Below are 19,389 nucleotides of genomic sequence, written 5' to 3' on the forward strand. Positions count from 1 at the left end.
GAGGTTTCAGTTTACTAGCATATGTGAAATCATTTATAAATAAGCGTTTTGGGAATGAATGCTAATAATTATTCTACATACTAAAAAAGTTTGGACACCACTAGGTTAAAATACAATTTACTCTTGAGTTATATATATATATATATATATTATTAATTATCTTGGCTTATTTTCCATGTTGGCAAAGGGGCTGTTAATTTATAATCTGGTATCTGTTCCAAAGTTCCCTCCCAAAAGCTTGCGGCTTCTGTCTCTGGGCCCACCAGTAGTGTATGAGAGCCCTTGTTTTCCTACATCTTCACCAGCGTTGTAAACAGCAGGCTCTTTCATCTTTGCCACACATGAATGAAACACCTTTCCCCACTATATTGTCTATTCCCCCCCCCCCCCCCCCCCCCCCCGCTCCTGCAGTAATCTCTATGCCCAACATGGGGCTCAAGGTCAACGACCCTGAGATCAAGAGTAGCGTGCTCCACTGACTGAGTTAGCCAGGCGTCCCATGTATTGTCTGTTTTCTTAGTCATTTGTCAGTTATTTTATGTTAAAAAAGTTAGCATTTTGGGTCATATGTTGCAAATGCTTTTCCCTATTTAACCATGTGCATTTTGATATTTATGTAATTTATGCAGTTAAAAAAACTTTAACATAGTTAAAATGACTTTTTTTGTTTTATAGTGCCCCCTTTTTTTCCTAGAAAAGATTTCCCTACTCCAGTGTTACTAAAAAATGAAGTCTTCGAGGTTTTCTTTTAATTCTTTCATGACTTTGTTTTCAAACTTTCTTTCTTTCTTTTTTTTTTTTTTAAAGATTTTATTTACTTCTTCATCAGAGAGAGAGAGACAGAGAGCGAGCGAGTGCACAAGCTGGGAGAGAGGCAGGCAGAGGGAGAAGCAGGCTTCCCGCTGAGCAAGGAGCCTGATGTGGGACCCCATCCGAGGACCCTTGGATCATGACCTGAGCTGAAGGCAGACTCACTGAACCACCCAGACATCCCTCAGACTTTGATCAAATAAATACAGAAATAGCTTTTTAACAAAAATTCTTAGCTCCATCTGAGTATGCATCTAGGCTGCCTTCTTCCACCCCCAACTAGCCAGTTAGACTAACACAAATGAATGTTTTCAATTTTTCCCACTATTTTTTTTTAAAGATTTTATTTATTTATTTGACAGAGATAGAGACAGCCAGCGAGAGAGGGAACACAAGCAGGGGGAGTGGGAGAGGAAGAAGCAGGCTCATAGCGGAGGAGCCTGATGTGGGGCTCGATCCCAGAACGCCGGGATCACGCCCTGAGCCGAAGGCAGACGCTTGACCGCTGTGCCACCCAGGCGCCCCAATTTTTCCCACTATTAATTTGAAACACCACCTTTACATTATATGAAACCATCCTAGCTTCATAAGGACAGGGTCCATGTGTTTTTGTTCATACCTACATATCCCGTGCGTGGTAAAAAGCTCTCAAGACTTTTCTTTGCATGAAATAATTCCCGAGTCTATTTAGATCTATCATTGACTCTTTAAGCCATTATGAATCTGTTTAAGCGCGACCACCACATTGCTTTAATTCTGATAGATTTATAACAACCCTTATTCAGTATTCAGTGTGGTTATCATTTATTTACTTTATAGAATTTTCCTGACTAGTTTCACTGTAGTTTTTCCATATGAACTTTAGAATCAGCTTGCCTGATTCAAAAACTTATGGCGGCATTCTTCATGGAATAACATTGCATATATTTAATTTGGGGAGAATTCAGATTCTGAATATTTTCATGTTCATTTATTTTTTTATTGAAGTATAATTGACACACAATGTTACATTAGTTTCAAGTGTACAGCAGTGTTTCTATACTTCTGTGCATTATGCCATGCTCACTACAAGTGTAGCTACTGTTACCATATAACCTACTAGAATACCATTGACTATATTCCCTCTGCTGTACTTTTTTTTTTTTTTTAAGTAGGCTCCACGCCCAGCATGGAGCCCAACCTGGGGCTTGAACTCACAGCCCTGAGATCAAGACCTGAGCTGAGATCAAGAGTTGTACACTTAACAGACTAACCCAGCCCCCCCAATGTACTTTTGATACTCTTATTCCTTTATTCCTTCCATACCTGGAAGCCTGTATCTCCTACTTCCTCTCTCTCGGTCTGTCCATCTCCCCCCTTCCCTTCACTCAGTTTGTTCTCTGTATTTAGGAGTCTGTTTCCGCTTTTTGTTTGCTTATTGTGTTCTTTGTTTTTTAGATTCCATGTACAAGTCAAGTCATGGTTTTTGTCTTTCTCTGTCAGACTTATTTCACTGAGCATAATACCCTCTCGGTCAACCATGTTGTCACAAATAGATAAAATCTTTCTTTTTTAAAATTTTATTTATTTATTTGACACAGAGAGAGGGAGAGAGAGAGAGAGAGAGAGAGCGTGAGCCCAAGCAGGGGGAGTGGCAGGCAGAGAGAGAAGCAGGCTCCCCGCTGAGCAGGGAGCCCGATGTGGGGCTCAATCCCAGGCATCATGATCTGAGCCAAAGGCAGACGCTTAACTGACTGAGCCACCCAGGTGCCCTTAAGACTTTATTTTTTTGAGTGATCTCTGTACCCAACGTGGGGTTTGAACTCACAACCCCAAGATCAAGAGCTCCATGCTCCACTGACTGAGCCAGCCCGGTGCCCCTGTGCAAAAGCTTTTTATTTTGATATCCCAGTAGTTTATTTTTGCTTTTGTTTCCCTTGCCTGAGGAGACACAGCTAGAAATATGCTGCTAAGGGGCGCCTGGGTGGCACAGTGGTTAAGCCTCTGCCTTCAGCTCAGGGCGTGATCCCGGCGTTATGGGATCGAGCCCCACATCAGGCTCCTCCGCTGGGAGCTTGCTTCTTCCTCTCCCACTCCCCCTGCTTGTGTTCCGTCTCTCGCTGGCTGTCTCTATCTCTGTCGAATGAATAAATAAAATCTTAAAAAAAAAAAAAAAAGAAAAATGCTGCTAAGGCCTATGTCAAAGCAATTACTGTCTATGTTTTCTTCTAAGCGGTTGATGGTTTCACATCTCACATTTAAGTCTTTAATCCGTTTTCACATATGTTTAAAATGGAGCTGTAGTTTACTAAATTCTAACATTGTTCAAAAATTCTCTCTAACCAGACAGATAGGCAAATACTTAAGAGAGAAGGTGAATGAACTTGGTGATTTTTACAGTCAGTTATAGAAAATACTCATTTTTAGGGGCACCTGGGTGGCTCAGTCGTTAAGCGTCTGGCTTTGGCTCAGAGCGTGATTCCAGCGGTCTGGGGTCGAGCCCCACATCAGGCTCCTCTGCTGGGAGCCTCCTTCTTCCTCTCCCACTCCCCCTGCTTGTGTTCCTTCTCTCGCTGGCTGTCTCTCTCTCTGTCAAATAAATAAATAAAATCGTAAAAAAAAAAAAAAAAAAGATTCTCTCCCTCCCTCCCTCTCCCTTTGCTCTTCCCTCTGCTCATGCTCTTTCTCTCTCAAACGAATAAATAGATAAAATCTTAAAAAAAATACTCATTTTTAGAAAAGGAGATATGGGGGAAATCAGCGATTAAGGCATTTAACATAAAATCAGAGAAAGACAAATACTGTATAATCCCTCTTACATGTAGAATCTAAAAATATTTAAAAATTTTAAAATAAGCCAAGCTCATAGATGCAGAGAACAGATTGGTGTTTGCTTGGAGGGCGGAGGGGAGAATGGGTGAACTGTTTTTTGTTGTGTGGTTTGTTTTTTTTTTTAGGTTTAAACATTTGTTACTTAATTTCCTTTTTCTGTGCTTTTACTGTCATTTTTATTTTTGACTTCTTTGCAGACTTAAAACCAGAAACTTGCCCAGATTATCTTGCACATGTTACTTTATTTCTAGATTTGTTCTATTTTCACACAGAATAGTTTCTCTCCACTTTACAGAATATGAGATCTAAAGTGTGTGAGAAGGAGGCCACATTGAGCCAAGTCTGGCCATCGAAATTTAAGGAGGATGTGATTAGCAGAATCCTAGGTAACAGTTCTACTAGGCCAATCACCTGAAAGTGATTTGAATCATGTAACTTTTTATATATGTATAATTGTAGTAAAAAACACATACCACAGAATTTACCATCTTAACCATTTCTCAGAGTACAGTTCGGTAGTGTTAAGCATATTTATGTTGTGTAGAAAATTGTGTTAGTAGTTTTAATTTCCCAGATGTCGTCCTCATCTGCTGCTTATCTTGTAATCCAGTGATTTTTTTTTTTAAGATTTTATTTATTTATTTGACAGAGAGACAGCCAGAGAGGGAGGGAACACAGCAGTGGGAGTGGGAGAGGAAGAAGCAGGCTCATAGCGGAGGAGCCTGATGTGGGGCTCGATCCCATAACACTGGGATCACGCCCTGAGCCAAAGGCAGACACTTAACGACTGAGCCACCCAGGCGCCCCTCCAGTGAATTTTTTAAAAAGATTTATTTATTTGAGAGAGAGAATGAGCACACAGAGGCAGAGGAAGAGGGAAAAGCAGACTCCCCATCGAACAGGGAGCCTGACTCAATCCCAGAATCCCAGAATCCTGACCTGAGCTGAAGGCAGACGCTTAACCCACTGAGCCACCCAGGCACCGCCAATCCATGAAATTTAATCATGGGCTGCCATTAACCCTCATGCTTCAGCCTTGGAAGCAAAAGGTTTGCTGCTATGTGACATCACTAACAAAATTCTCAATTTTTAGTAGTTCTATTTTTTACTCCAGTTCTCTTAAGAGAAACAGGCACATTCTTAATCCAGTTTATTTTGTTGGGCCTGGTTAGGAAGTGTCCAGAGAAAAGCAGGTTCAGACTGAACAGCAGGCTTGTCTGACATCCCTGGCCTGGGTCTCCTCTGGGAGGCATGCACTGGGCTGGGAAGTCATCCTCAAGGTCAGTGTTCTAATCCTTTGGGGTATTTTAATATCCTTGGGTTTTGTTTCTTTTTTTTTTTTTTAAGATTTTATTTATTTATTCGACAGAGATAGAGACAGCCAGCGAGAGAGGGAACACAAGCAGGGGGAGTGGGAGAGGAAGAAGCAGGCTCATAGCGGAGGAGCCTGATGTGGGGCTCGATCCTGTAACGCCGGGATCACGCCCTGAGCCGAAGGCAGACGCTTAACGACTGCGCCACCCAGGCACCCCTGGGTTTTGTTTCTTAAAGATTCAGCTAATGTTCGTTTCAGTGAGTCCAAATGAGCATTAGCTCTCTTTTTATTTTTTTTATTTTAATTTTTTAAAATTTTACTTTTTTATTTGAGATGGAGTGAGCGAGAGAGCAGGCACAGGGGAGCAGAGGCAGAGGGAGAAGCAGGCTCCTGCTGAGCAGGGAGCCTGATGCGGGGCTTGATCCCAGGACCCTGGGATTATGACCTGAGCCGAAGGCAGAGGCTCAACCATCAGAGCCACCCAGGTGCCCCTCTCTTACTTTTTAGAATTGAGTTTACATCACTTTTTCCCCTTTTTATGTCTGAGGAGTGGTTTGGCTGTTTTATTACAGTCCAGGGGAGTATCCAGCTTCCTGTTCCCAAGATGGAGCCACGTGCAAGGCACGTCTTACTGTCGTAGTCTGTGACCTTCTCACCATTACTCCTCCTTATGCTGCTTTCAGGTCACTTGCATTTCAGTCTTCAACACAAATTGGTTTTTTAATGTATATTTTGTAGTTTGTATATTTTGTGTCTGATACATTCTGCATTGTGTTTTCCTCTCCTTTAGTGCTCCCAAAATTTTTTTGGTTATCCCTTACTCTGTAAATACTTGAATTCCAGGAATTCAGTATTTCCTTATACAGATTAAGTCAAAGAATTTTATCAGCACCATTCTAAAATGCATGAAGGAGGCCCTACCCACCCCACTCCCCAGCACATCCTGGTTGTTATCATTTTTTAATCAAGTCCTCTTCAGCTCCAGGACCCCTTGAATTCCCTAATGTGAGCTCATGTGCGGAATCCTGCATAAAAGCCTCTTCTTATGTTGAAACACCCCTCAGTTTGCTCAAGGAAAGCCTGGCAAATATTCTGCTCTTACCTCTAAAGTCATTGTTTCCTGACTTTTTTTTTTTCCCCTTTTTTTCTCTCAATGTGCCTGTATTGGTTAGTATTATGTTTGGCTACATATTATAGAAAACTTAACAAAGTTTGTTTTCCTGCATGCAGAAGTCAGGGGTCTAGGGCTTTTTCTAAATTGTTTCACCTTTCTTAATGTGCCCCTCATGGTCCAAAATGGCTGTCTGAACTCCAGCCATCATTTCTGGGTTCCAGTCAGCAGGAAGGAGAAATGGATGAAGTTGTATGTGTTGGTTCTTTTATCCTTTTTAAAAAAGATTTTATTTATTTATGTATGTATTTATTTATTTATTTATTTGAGAGAAAGCATTTGAGCAAGCAGGGGGACGGAGAGGGACAAGCAGACTCCGTGCTGAACACAGAGCCTGATGTGGGGATTGATCCTACAACCCCGAGACTGTGACCTGAGCCGAAATCAAGAGTCAGGTGCTCAGCCGACTGAGCCACCCAGGTGTCCCTAGTTCTTTCATCTTATTAGCCAGAAATTAACCCAATGGCCACAGTTGGCTGCAAAGGCATTTTATGCAGCTGAAAACTTAGAGATTCTCTTGCTAAGAAATAAGAGGAGAGTGGATATTGGGGGAACAGTTAATAGTCTGCTGAGAAATACCCTGAAGTTTGTACCTTATGGAGAAGAGTATCATCGTGGTCCAGTGAAATTGTCAGCCAAAGATAGAGGCCTTGAAAGTTGCAGACACCCAGTTCCTCAGTGTGCTGTTCTTTGAGTTCCTCTTGGTGCTCAGATCCAGACAAGCTGTGAGGTTTTTATCCAATAGTCTGTCATTCCTCAGTGGCCTTGGGTCTGTTCCCTCCCCCAAGCCACCACTACTGGGTTCATGCACCTCTTAAGCTGAAACCTTTACGCATCCAGGAATCTCTTCCCTTTGCTTCAAAACTCTTTCCTCTTTCCTAGAAGTTTGTGTTGGCTTTATCTGGGCTCAGCACTATTACCACTCCGGCCCTGCTCGTATTGCTATGTTGTGGAAATAACTGGAACACTAGACGTGCATGGTGACACATGGCTGCTCCAGCCCAGGAGTGTTGGCAGGGTGCTTACTACTTCTGTAGGCCCCAGTGTTCTACATCCACATGTCCCCCCTAGTGGTCCTGGGACTGGCCCAGAGGCCTCCTCCCTTGAGGCTTGCCGGCAATCCTTGCCTGGATTCATTGTGCTTTAGTAGGCATTCTCTATAGTAAAGAATAACTTCAAAATGTGTGATTCCCCCAATAGGCCTCTTTTCTATGAAGCTTGCTTCCTGTTTCCAGGACTCTGGGCGCACAGTGAAGGGCTCTCTGTACCCTCGAAGGGCTACTTACATTCAGATACGCTCTTCACTTCCTACCTAAAGACAAAAGGGAATGTTAAACCAGATTCGCTGTCTTGCCTCTGCAGGGATAACTCACTTCATGTGGTGTATGTTGTCTGTATGTTACAAGTTCATTTCCATCCTGGGCCCAGGAAAGACCTATCCTTTGGTTTATATTTGTAGTTTCTATTTTACAGCTTGTTGATAATTTTATTTGTTTATTATTTTAATTTTAAAAAATTTTTATTTTGTTAAAAGATTTTCAGAGAGAGAGAGTGCGAGCACAAGCAGGGGGAGGGGCAGGCAGAGGGAGAAGCAGACTCCCTGCTGAGCAGGGAGCCCAAGGTGGGACTCCATCCCAGGCCCCCTGAGATCATGACCTGAGCCGAAGGCAGACACCCAGGCACCCTGGCTTGTTGATAATTTTAGTTCTTATATTTACATAATTCTTGCTCCTTAGCTATAGAGGGCTACCCTAATTTTGTTGCTTAAAAAACAAAAGGTCTGCTGTTACTCCTGGGTGGTGTGCTTGCATTGAAATATCTTGACTTAATCTCTTTCACATTGTGCTTTTGGGTCTTTAGTATTTTACTTGAAGCAAACCATCTGTATGGCGTTTACCCTTATTTTCTTACCTTCTTATTTCTTTTGCCTCTTTTAAGCTCTCAGTCATTATGAATTTAGAGCAGTATTCTCATTGGTTGTTTTTCTTCTTTTAAGATTTATTTATTTGAGAGAGAGATTGGGAGCTTGTGCAGGGGGAGGGGCAGAGGGAGAGGTAGAGAAATTCTCAAGCAGACTCTGTGCTGAGCGGGGAACCCGCCTCGGGGCTCAGTCCCAGGACCCTGAGATCATGACCTGAGCTAAAATCAAGTGTCGGTCGCTCAACCAGCTGAGCCACCCAGGCACCCCTTCCTTGGTTGTTCTGAAATAAATTTTTCACTGGTCAACACCAAGTGAGAAAATGAAAGGCAGAATAATGTGTAAGTGAAGCTGTCTTAGTATAAGATAAATTGACCCTTCTTAAGATAAGATTGAGCTGTACTCTATTTTTGTACTTCCTCCTACTTCTGATACTAAAGTACTATTTTCTAAAGTTATACAATATATACAATAAAGAGGGAGCAAAAATGCATTTTCTTTTTCTTTCTTTCTTTAAATAAGATTTTATTTATTTTAGAGAGAGCACAAGTGGGCGGAGGGGGAGAGGGAGAAACAGACTCCTTGCTAACATGGGGCTCAATCCTAGGATCCTGGGGTCATGACCTGAGCGCAAGGCAGATGCTTAACTGCCTGAGCCACCCAGGCGTCCTTTTTTTTGTTTAGGTATGCTCCACACCCAGTGTGGGGCTTGAACTCCTGACCCTGAGATCAAGAGTCACATGCTTTACTTACTGAGACAGACAGACACCCCCCAAAAAGTATTTTGATAAAATTTTAAGTTGGTGATCATATCTCTCCAAAATTTGTGGGCTCTGAGATGAAAAAGCCTGTAAAGGTTTGAGCTGGTAGAGAAAGCACTGGTAAGATGTTGAGTCTACCTAGCCTTTCTCTCAGTGTTTACATCTGTAAAATGGACATGTATAACCTCCCTACAGAGCTGGATTCTTTTTTTTTTTTTTTTAAAGATTTTATTTATTTATTCGACAGAGATAGAGACAGCCAGCGAGAGAGGGAACACAAGCAGGGGGAGTGGGAGAGGAAGAAGCAGGCCCACAGCAGAGGAGCCTGACGTGGGGCTCGATCCCATAACGCCGGGATCACGCCCTGAGCCGAAGGCAGACGCCCAACCGCTGTGCCACCCAGGCGCCCCCTGGATTCTTGTTAGAAAATGAGTAACAGGGATGCCCGAGTGGCTCTCAGTTAAGTGGCTGCCCTTGGCTCAGGTCATGATCCCAGGGTCCTGGGATCGAGTCCTGCATTGGGCTCCTTGCTCAGCGGGGAGCCTGGTTCTCCCCCTGCCTGCTCTGCCTGCGGCTCCCCCTGCTCATGCACGCTCTCTCTGACAAGTAATAAATAACATCTTTAAAAAAAAAAGAAAATGAGTAACTGTAACATGGCAAAGATGGGTTGGTAGGATTTACTTCAAAATAATCAGGTGGTATTTGGGAGTAGAGGTAACATACAGATACTCAGTGTTGGCCATAAGTGGGTAATTGTTGAATCTGTATTTATATCATTATCAGCTTTTGTTTGAAAATTTCTATAATAAAAAATTCTTCCACAAGAGAGCTTGTTTGAGGAGACTGGTCAAGGCAATAGTCTTTGCTTTTCTTCCTAGCAGCTGCCTGTTTCAACTGCTCTTAGCTAAATGCTTCCTGTGCAGAATTCTGTCTCAGATAAAAAGCAGAGAGCAGCTAGCCTGCCCTGGTAGGAGGGGACAGGAGGCCTGGAGCCCCGTTAGTTCATTCTCACGCTCAAATCTTTGAGGTTCCTCGGAGGAAACCCACCAGCCTCTACCTGCTACTTCTTCTCATGTCCTCTGTCCTTCTAGAGAAGGGCCCCTCCTCCTGTCCATCCTGTGCCCATCGCCGTCTGCCCTCTGACAGATCCTAATTTTGTCTCTTTCCTGCTCTTCCATAAAATTCCCATCCACATCCTCACATGCTCTAGAGGTTTCTCCCTCGATTTCACATCCTCCTCCATCTGTGGCCCCATTCTCTGTCCCCTTAACGCCTAAACCTCCTTGAAGGACTCGGGGCGCCTGGGTGGCACAGCGGTTAAGCGTCTGCCTTCGGCTCGGGGCGTGATCCCGGCGTTCTGGGATCGAGCCCCACATCAGGCTCCTCTGCTATGAGCCTGCTTCTTCCTCTCCCACTCCCCCTGCTTGTGTTCCCTCTCTCGCTGGCTGTCTCTATCTCTGTCAAATAAATAAATAAATAAATCTTTAAAAAAAAAAAAACCTCCTTGAAGGACTCATCCAGACGTGGCCAGTCCTCCTCCTTACGCAGCGTTCACTCCTTTATCACACCAGGGCCTGCGTTCAGTGCCCATGGAGCCCGCTCTTGGCACGGTTACCTGCGGTCCCATGTTACCCCAGCAGTGGATGCTCCCTGTCCTCATCCTACTCAGCCTGGGAGCATCTGTGACAAGACACTTTCCTTCTGTTTCCCTCCCTCGAAACCCAGTCTCTCTGTCTGCTTTATCTCAAGTACACCTTTCTCCTGCTTCACTGGGTGTCCCCCATCCCTCCTGTGTTCCAGACACACTGGCCTGCCTGGGGCTTTTTGGAATACGTCAACCTCTTGTTCACTTTGAACCTCTTTACGTGATCTTCCCTGCTCCGGAATGCTGGGTCCCTGGCTTGTCTCACCTTTAGTGCCATGTACTCAGGTCTTCCTGATGACCACGTCCGAGTATGTTCCCTCACACCCACTGCGGGCCATTCTCTAATAAGTAGAGTGGAGGGAGACAAGATGCTACTTTTGTCCTCTGAGGGTCTCTGGCTAGGTCTGAGAATTAAATCGACATGAGACAGACAGGAGAATAGCATGCAGATGTTTACGTGCACATTTGAAACCCCGTAGGGAAATGAAGACCCGAAGGAGTGGCCAGACCTAAATGTTTTCACAGGGTACGTTGAACAAAGAGAGGCAATTGTGGAAAAGTAACGAACATACGGGGAGACTGAAGAAAGGTCAGAGTTATTTTGCCAAGTTCTGTTTGTACAGAATTCTCTCGGCCTCGGTGTTCTGTCTCTGATAATAAGAATCTTTCTTTCTTTCCAGTGTAGGAGGGCATCTTTCACATGGGTGTTTTATCTCCTGTTTTCCAGAAGGAAAGAGGAGGTCAGAGGGGCCCTTCTTGCACCTTCTGTTTTCAAGTACCTTTTGCTCAAAATAATCCTTTTACCAAAGTGGCCTATCTTGGGGCGGCTGATTCCATCACGTCACGTCTTCTCTTCAGTAGCACTTTCTGAACTTGAACTTGCATGTGTATTGTTTGTTTTCGCCCCATCGGACTGGAAGTTCCACGACAGCCGGAACCATGTCTGTTGACTCCTTTCTGTGTGCTCACAGTGCCTGACAGAGCCCAGGCCCGTCCCTGTGGGTGAGGAGGTGAGATGGCTGAATGAGCCCATACAAGACTTCATGGGTCACGGGATGTTTAACCACGTTCACAGAACTGTGCTTTCCTGGCGCCTGACCTGCAGCTTTGACCGAGCATGAAGATAAGGCCATATGAAAACCAAGCTTTCAGGGCGCCTGGGTGGCGCAGTCGTTAAGCGTCTGCCTTCGGCTCAGGGCGTGATCCCGGCGTTATGGGATCGAGCCCCACATCAGGCTCCTCCGCTATGAGCCTGCTTCTTCCTCTCCCACTCCCCCTGCTTGTGTTCCCTCTCTCGCTGTCTCTCTCTCTCTGTCAAATAAATAAATAAAATCTTTAAAAAAAAAAAAAAAGGAAACCAAGCTTTCATATATTATACACATCGCTGATGATAATTTTGTCTATCATATAATTCAGGGTACCTGATAGAATTTAGTGTCGCTACGTACTTTGTTGCCTCCCCCTCCCCCCGATTTTTTGTGCTTTTTCCTTTTCTGGGAAATGTGAAATAATGTCACATTTCCCTTTTTACCCTGGCCACCTGGATGTTCCAAGACAAAGCCAAGGCTCCGTCACAGCAGCTCAGCATTGGCGCTAACAAGGGAGTGGCTGGTGAAAAAGACACAGGCTTGGGAGCCAAAGTGGGATCTGAAATCCAGCCTTGTCGCCATGTATCTGTGGGCAAGAAACGGAACCTTTCTGAGCTCAAGCCGCTTTATCTGTAAAACACGCCGGTGCCCACCTGCAGAGTTGGTGAAGTGCCTGGACCATGAGAATAAATATTTCTTCCCTCAGCCTCTCTTCTCTCATGATGTACAGATGATATTAATTGCCTCAAATCTTTTTTGGAAAAAGCGTATTTAATAAAGAATAAATGGGGTATTTAGTTTTTTTGGCGAAAAGCAGTTGGGTGAGAGCATATCCACGTTTAGACGAGCCATCAGATTTCCATGTTAAGGCTTTCACTTGTCATTATCTCAGTATTCATATTTCCACTGAAGTTTCCCCTGCTCGAAAGGCCCCTGACCCACCTGTCTGAAAATCTCCCTCGCTGCTGCATTCCATTACTCTGCCTGATTTTCTTTCTAGCACGCTCATCACTATGGAGAATACGCACTTGTCTTCTCAGTTGGCTGGTTGGACCCATGTCTGTCCAAAATGACCCCTGTACTCCTAGCCTCTAGAACGGTACCTGTGCATAATCACGTGACTGGTACTCCGTAGGATGTGAACGAATAGAAGCTCCATGGAACGTTTTGCTTCACCTCTGAGATAACTTTGAAAAGGAAGATGCAGTCTCTGTGTCATAGGTTTTTTTTTTTTTAAAGATTTTATTTATTTATTCGACAGAGATAGAGACAGCCAGCGAGAGAGGGAACACAAGCAGGGGGAGTGGGAGAGGGAGAAGCAAGCTCCCAGCGGAGGAGCCTGATGTGGGGCTCGATCCCATAACGCCGGATTCACGCCCTGAGCCGAAGGCAGACGCTTAACCGCTGCGCCACCCAGGCGCCCCCATAGGTTTTGTTTTGAAACCACGCTTTAGGAAAAGATGACCGAATACCCGTATGAAAGTACAATTGCACGTAATATTTAGAAAGTAGAATGTTCGAGCTAAGATGCTCATTGTCTTAATTGCTAATAATTGGCTCTCCACGCAAAAAAAAAAAAAAAAAAAAAAAAATGCTTTTTCTCTTTTAGGTCAACGAGCCCCCTGAAATCAATTTAGTTCTGTACCCTCAGGGCCTGACTGGTGAAGAAGTGTACGTGCAAGTGGATTTGAGGGTTAGATGCCCACCAACGTACCCAGACGTGTGAGTACATTTATAAGTACCGTCCCTGTGATACCACGTCTCTGTTTTCACAACATAGAAACAGACACATTATTGACATTTTCTCCTTCCTGCCTGTATTCCCCTTAAAATTTCACGTCCTGTCACGTATATCTCATCAAAACTACGCCAGCAGTAGACATTGTTGTGAAACCTGTCTCATGTTAGTCTGCTTATAGTTGTAGAATACTCACTCCAGATACGAGTATTTGCTCCATGAGTAATTGTTTTTTTTCTCTAATGTGTTCACTTAAATTTTTTTTTTAAGATTTTATTTATTTGAGAGAGCGTGAACGGGGTGAGGGGTGTTGATATGTGTTTAATTCTTCATAAATTGGGAAGAGGAACAGTCTTAGAAGAAAAGGATAAGGTCATGAGGACTAGTAGAGCCCTTGTATACTTAGTTTTGTTTTGTTTTTAGAGGGTAGTGAGGGGCAGAGGGAGAATGAAAGGGAACCCTCAAGCAGACTCCCCACCCAGCACAGAGCCGGTTGTGGCGTCCGTCCCACGACCCTGAGATCGTGACCTGAGCCGAAATCAAGAGTTGGACACATAACCAACTGAGCCACCCAGGCGCCCTTGTATACTTAGGTTTGAAGTATGGTTGGCATTAGGACTTAGAATAGCTTTTTGGCCCTAATGGGAGTTTTACTTCCTAGAGGAAAAAGGAGATTAGAGTCACACTGTTGTTTCTAGAGGCCCTGCTGATGGGTCTCCACCGTGCAGGGCTGGCCCGTGATGCAGGGTGTGTAGGATCCCTGGCTATACAGGTGCTCTGCAGTGTGTGAGACAACCACAAGACCCCGCATACATTCTTTTTTAAAAAGATTTTATTTATTTGAGAGGGAGTGCGAGGAGGAGCACAAGTGGGGGGAGGGGTAGGAGGAGAGAGAGAAGCAGGCTCCCCACTGAGCAGGGAGCCCGATGCGGGGCTTGATCCCTGGACCCTGGGATCATAACCTGAGCCGAAGGCAGACCCTTAACTGACTGAGCCACCCAGGCGCCTCACCCCACATATTTTCAAACTCCCCCTGCACGTGTATTGCCTCTGAATGAGAACCGCTGACAGAGCAAAAGCTTTGGCAGTCAGTAGTCAAGTATTGTCTTTTGGAAGTACGCGTGTATTCCGTGTAATCTTTCCTGAGACATTGCATGTGGAAAAGCAGATGGGCGAGGATGACGTTTTGTGGTTTGAGCTTACTGTGCAGGGGACCCGTGAGGGAAGGTGACAAAAGGAAGCCGTGCCTTACAGCCTGGGTGGGGAAATTGATGGAATCTGTTACCCTAGCAGCTGATGGAGAAGAGGAGAGTACAGATAGGTCGAGACGAGTTTCTTGAGTTTAGTAACCCTCTTCTACCTCTAACACTGTGCCTAGACTAGATGCAGTAGGTGGTTAGTATTTAATTAATGAATTGGTTAAAGCGTAACTAAATTTATGAAAGAAAAATAAGGCTGCGCCTCTCTGGGTTTTATTTTTCCTGACACCAAATAGCTGGGTGTCCAGCAGTCCAGTTCAGTGTTGTCACGAACTAGCATAGTTCCTGCGGACTTCACGGATTAAGGGCTCAGTTCCACAGAATTTCAAAGGCCCTTTGCGTGTACCAGTGTTTCTGATTAGCTGGCCAAGAATTTTTGGGCTCCTTAAACTCCCTTGTCAGGCTTGATGCTGTGTTAAAACAGCTTATAGAACTCAGGAAGACGCTTGACTCACAGTTACCAGCTTACTATAAGGGATGCGACGCAGGACCAGTCCAGTGGAAGAGGGGCGTAGGGAAGGAATGTGGTGACAGGCGTGGGGTTTCTCTCCCCTCTTGCCATTGACAGGTATCCCCTGGGGGCACAGCCACCCCTGGTTGGGAACCACTGTGCTGGAGGACCATTCTGGTAAATCTTGATGTGTCCAATTGGTAAAAAATAATATGGGATGATCTAAAAAAAAAACACCAAAACATGGAAATGATTATAAAAATCTGACGAAGTGGACATTATACTATCAGCTATATAAAATTATAAATTTTGTGCCAAGGGCATAAAGGGAAAGCTGGAAAAATTTTTTTTAAAATTTAATAGTATCATAGACAGATATTTTGTCATTCTGTTAATATTGCTACATAGTGACTGCTGAATTAAGAAATTATGTAAGGCTGGGTTAATTGGGGGAACATTCTTTTTTTTTTTTTTTTTAATTTTTAATTTTTTATTTATTTATTTTTTTTTAATAATGATTTTTTATTATATTATGTTAGTCACCATACAGTACATCCCCGGTTTTCGATGTAAGGCTCGATGATTCATTACTTGTGTATAACAGCCAGTGCACCATGCAATACGTGCCCTCCTTACTACCCATCACCGGTCTATCCCATTCCCCCACCCCCTCCCCTCTGGAGCCCTCAGTTTGTTTCTCATAGTCCATAGTCTCTCATGTTTCATTCAATTGGGGGAACATTCTTATCCTTTGAGATGACATGGTACAGGAAAACTTTCTTTTTCTGCAAAATAGTCCTTAATGCCAGTGTGGGAGAGTCCTGGGTTAGATAGATCGTACATAGACTCAGGACTGTTGGGCATTTCTGTTCTTTTCCTCATGTATATAAACTCCTTTCTCTCAGATTTCCATCTGTCCGAGTAGATCAGGATTGTGGCAATCTGTCACACTGAAACATGGCGAGAATACAGAGACAGTGAATCATAAGGGCTTTGCCAAGATAAAAATACCATCATTTACTCAGAAATGCTTGGTAGGAAGTAGAGTCAAGTTCTCTTCGGTAAATTAAATAAAGCGTGTTTGATCTCCGTGAATTGTTCCTGGATATCTATTGATTGGGAACCAAGGGGAGCCTGAGGAGCGGCTGTGTAAACTTTGAATAGAGAGTGTTGAGTGTGGAGCTGGGCGGGGAGAAGAGGGGCGTGCTCGGCATCCGTGTGATAGCAGTGTGTGCGGAACACGCCCGCGTGGAGTCAGCTGTGAGTGGGGGAGCGAGCATTTCCACTGCGTTGACAATCAGGAGTGATGTGACAGGGCAGGTGGTGGGAATGCTGGGTGGATCACCGAGGCTTCATTCTTTTTTTTTCTGTAAGATTTTAAGTAATCTCTACACCCAGTGTGGGGCTCGAACCCACAACCCCAATGTCAAGAGTCACATGCTCTACCGACCGAGCCAGCCAGGCGTCCCATCCGAGGCTTCCTCTTGCCTGGTTGTGCTTGTCTTGCTTCATGCTGGAGCCCGCGAGTGAGCCCAGAGCACTTGGACTCTTGTGGGTGAACTGTGAGAGCTGGGTTAATTGATATTGGGGGGCAAGCCAGGATCAGGCCCATTCAGTCTGGTCACCTCAGGGACCAGCTTCTCCTCCAGGGGCCGCAGGTGACCCCATGTCAAGCATCGTGTCGACAGAATTGCTGGGATATAGTGGAAATCCTTGGAAATGGAGGAAGATGTTGCTAGAGGTATAGAGGCCCGTGTGAAATCCCTGTGCTCCGTGCTTGGACCTAGCAAATATTAATGCAAAGAGGCCATACTTTTTGGAGTAACTCTTTTTTTTTTTTTTTTTTTTTTTAAGATTTTATTTATTTATTTGACGGAGATAGAGACAGCCAGCGAGAGAGGGAACACAAGCAGGGGGAGTGGGAGAGGAAGAAGCAGGCTCATAGCGGAGGAGCCTGATGTGGGGCTCGATCCCATAACGCCGGGATCACGCCCTGAGCCGAAGGCAGACGCTTAACCGCTGTGCCACCCAGGCGCCCCTGGAGTAACTCCTTTTTGTCTCTTTCTTTTCCAGAGTCCCCGAAATAGAGTTAAAGAATGCCAAAGGTCTGTCAAATGAAAGTGTTAACTTGTTAAAATCCCACCTAGAGAAAGTGGCCAAAAAACATCGCGGAGAGGTAAGATACGTTCAACTGGAATTGTAAGAGGACAGTAGAAATCTCATCCTACTCTCCAGTGTTCGCCTTCCTGCCTTCTCTTGGGCTTAGAGGCTTTTCCCTTTCATCTCAAACCAATGTTGACTAGAATGTTTTGTTTCTTATTGCCGTATGCAAAGGGGAACATTGTTACTTGTATTTCTTTAATGTATGGTTTTTGTGAATGACAAATTGTAGAGTATATTTGGAGGGTAGGTACACTGATGATCCAGAATTTTTCTGAAAAGAGTCCATGTGAACCTGGCCATACTGTTAGCACACTTTGGACTGGGCGTCAAACCTGATCTTGACTTGAACATTTATGTTGGAAAATGTTTGCAGACAAGTGATTTCGGACCGAACCTTGCCACCTTTCCCTGTTTCATATCAGAAGAACTAATTGTTTCCCTTCTCAGTGATCAGTGACATACTGTACCCCATCACCATCCCCTTTGTACTCGAGCATTTCCAGTTAGTTCAGTATTCTTTTGTAATCCTCTGCACATCAGGGTGGACGTGAGTTCCCCCTTGGGTGGCAGAACTCTCTGGAAGGCTAGAGTAGGTGACTTCTTGGGGCAGTGGGTTACTGTGGGTTTCTTAGGCCAGACCAATTCTCTTCAAGTAAAAACCATCTTTTCCTCACTTAGACAGCTCATGCTTAAGGACCCCATCCTGTAAAAACTGAGAAGAGTTAAGTAAGGACTTACCCCAGGTCTCTGTGTCCCTTTTGGGCCTCTGTTAAAGTGACTGGACAGTTTTATCCGTGGCATTCTGTAACAAAGGAGTCAAAATCTATTCCCAGGATTTTCAGTGATTGCTGAGCTGCAGAGCGATTGTAGACGAGCCCGAACAAAAACCTAGGCCCTGGGGGTTATTGCAGAGGTCTTTCTAATGTAGTCTAACGTCTCCCTGAAAAATAATATGGAGTTATACTGAAAATTCAACTAGAGAATCCTCTGGTCTCCTGGATTCGTGATGTGTGATTTTTTTTTTTTTTCTGAAAATACTTCTGCTTTATTTATTTTCACAATACAGTGTTAACTATAATCATTGAGCTCTACATTAGATCCCCAGAACTTACTCTTATAACCAGAAGTTAATCCTCTTTGACCAATGTCCCCTGTTTTCTCCAGCCCCCCAGCTCCTGGTAACCACCACTCCAGTCTCTGTTTTTATGAGTTTGGCTCTTGTAGATTCCACATACAAGTGAGATCATACAGTATTTGTCTTTCTCAGTCTGACTTACTCCATGTAGCATAACGCTCTCAGGGTCCATCCACGTTGCTGGAAACAGCAGGGTGTCCGTTCTCATGGCCAAGTCATGTTCCAGTGCATTCCCCTGCCACATTTCTTCATTCGTCCATTGATAGACACTGAGGTGGTTTTCATAACTTGGCTATTGTGAGTAATGCTGTAATAACATGGGAGTGTAGGTATCCCTTCAAAATCCTGCTTTTTTTTTTTTTTGAAGATTTTTATTCATTTATTCAACAGAGAGAGAGACAGCCAGCGAGAGAGGGAACACAAGCAGGGGGAGTGGGAGAGGAAGAAGCAGGCTCCCAGCAGAGCAGGGAGCCCAATGCGGGGCTCTAGCCTAGGACCCTGGGATCACGCCCTGAGCTGAAGGTAGATGCTTAACAACTGAGCCTCCCAGGCGCCCCTCTAGAAGTTTCTCTGTAGGTATTTTTTAGATGAGGTTAACATTTAAATCAATAGACTTTGGGATAAGCAGATTATCCTCCATAATGTGGGTGGGCCTCATCCAATCGTTGAGGGCTTTAACTGAAAAAGACTGGCTTTTCTGGAAGCAGGGGGAATTACCAGAGGACGGCTGCTAGACCAGACCTGCTGGTCTACCCCACAGATTCTGGACTCTCCAGCTTCTGTAACTGCATGAGTCAATTCCTTAAAATCAGTCTCTCGCAGTATGCACGTGTGCGCACACACACACACACACACACACCCTATCCTATTGGTTCTATTTTTCTGGAGAACCCTGGCTAATACAGATACGTATGGTGAGGTGATGGTGGAGTGGCTTTTATAAATGAGGAAGTCAGGAGAGGCTTCTGATGAGGTCACATTTGAACAGAGTGCTGAGAGGAGATAACACAGGGAGAGAGGGACAAGAACCAGTTTGGAAAGTACTTCTTATTTTCATCTAGTTTTATATATGTATCTGATGTGTTTGTACAGAAAATGCTAGTCTTCAAATGAATTGGCAAAAG

General features: G+C 44.4%; 1 protein-coding gene across 4 annotated transcripts in view; it reads left to right on the forward strand.

The window, feature by feature from the left end:
- EIF2AK4 (eukaryotic translation initiation factor 2 alpha kinase 4) overlaps nt 1-19,389 on the forward strand; it is a 101,187-nt gene that overhangs the window by 2,471 nt on the left and 79,327 nt on the right. For all 4 annotated transcript variants that reach the window (XR_007189938.2, XM_026480040.4, XM_044377513.3 and 1 more), the window contains exons 2-3: nt 13,129-13,241; nt 17,041-17,143. Coding sequence is in view for 3 of the 4 variants with exons in the window: in XM_026480040.4 (XP_026335825.2) it covers nt 13,129-13,241; nt 17,041-17,143 (216 nt within the window). In the remaining variant the exon portion in view is untranslated. The remainder of the gene's footprint in view (nt 1-13,128; nt 13,242-17,040; nt 17,144-19,389) is intronic.

This window comes from Ursus arctos, unplaced genomic scaffold (assembly GCF_023065955.2).
Source record: "Ursus arctos isolate Adak ecotype North America unplaced genomic scaffold, UrsArc2.0 scaffold_36, whole genome shotgun sequence".
In the NCBI taxonomy this organism is placed as follows: Eukaryota; Metazoa; Chordata; class Mammalia; order Carnivora; family Ursidae; genus Ursus; species Ursus arctos.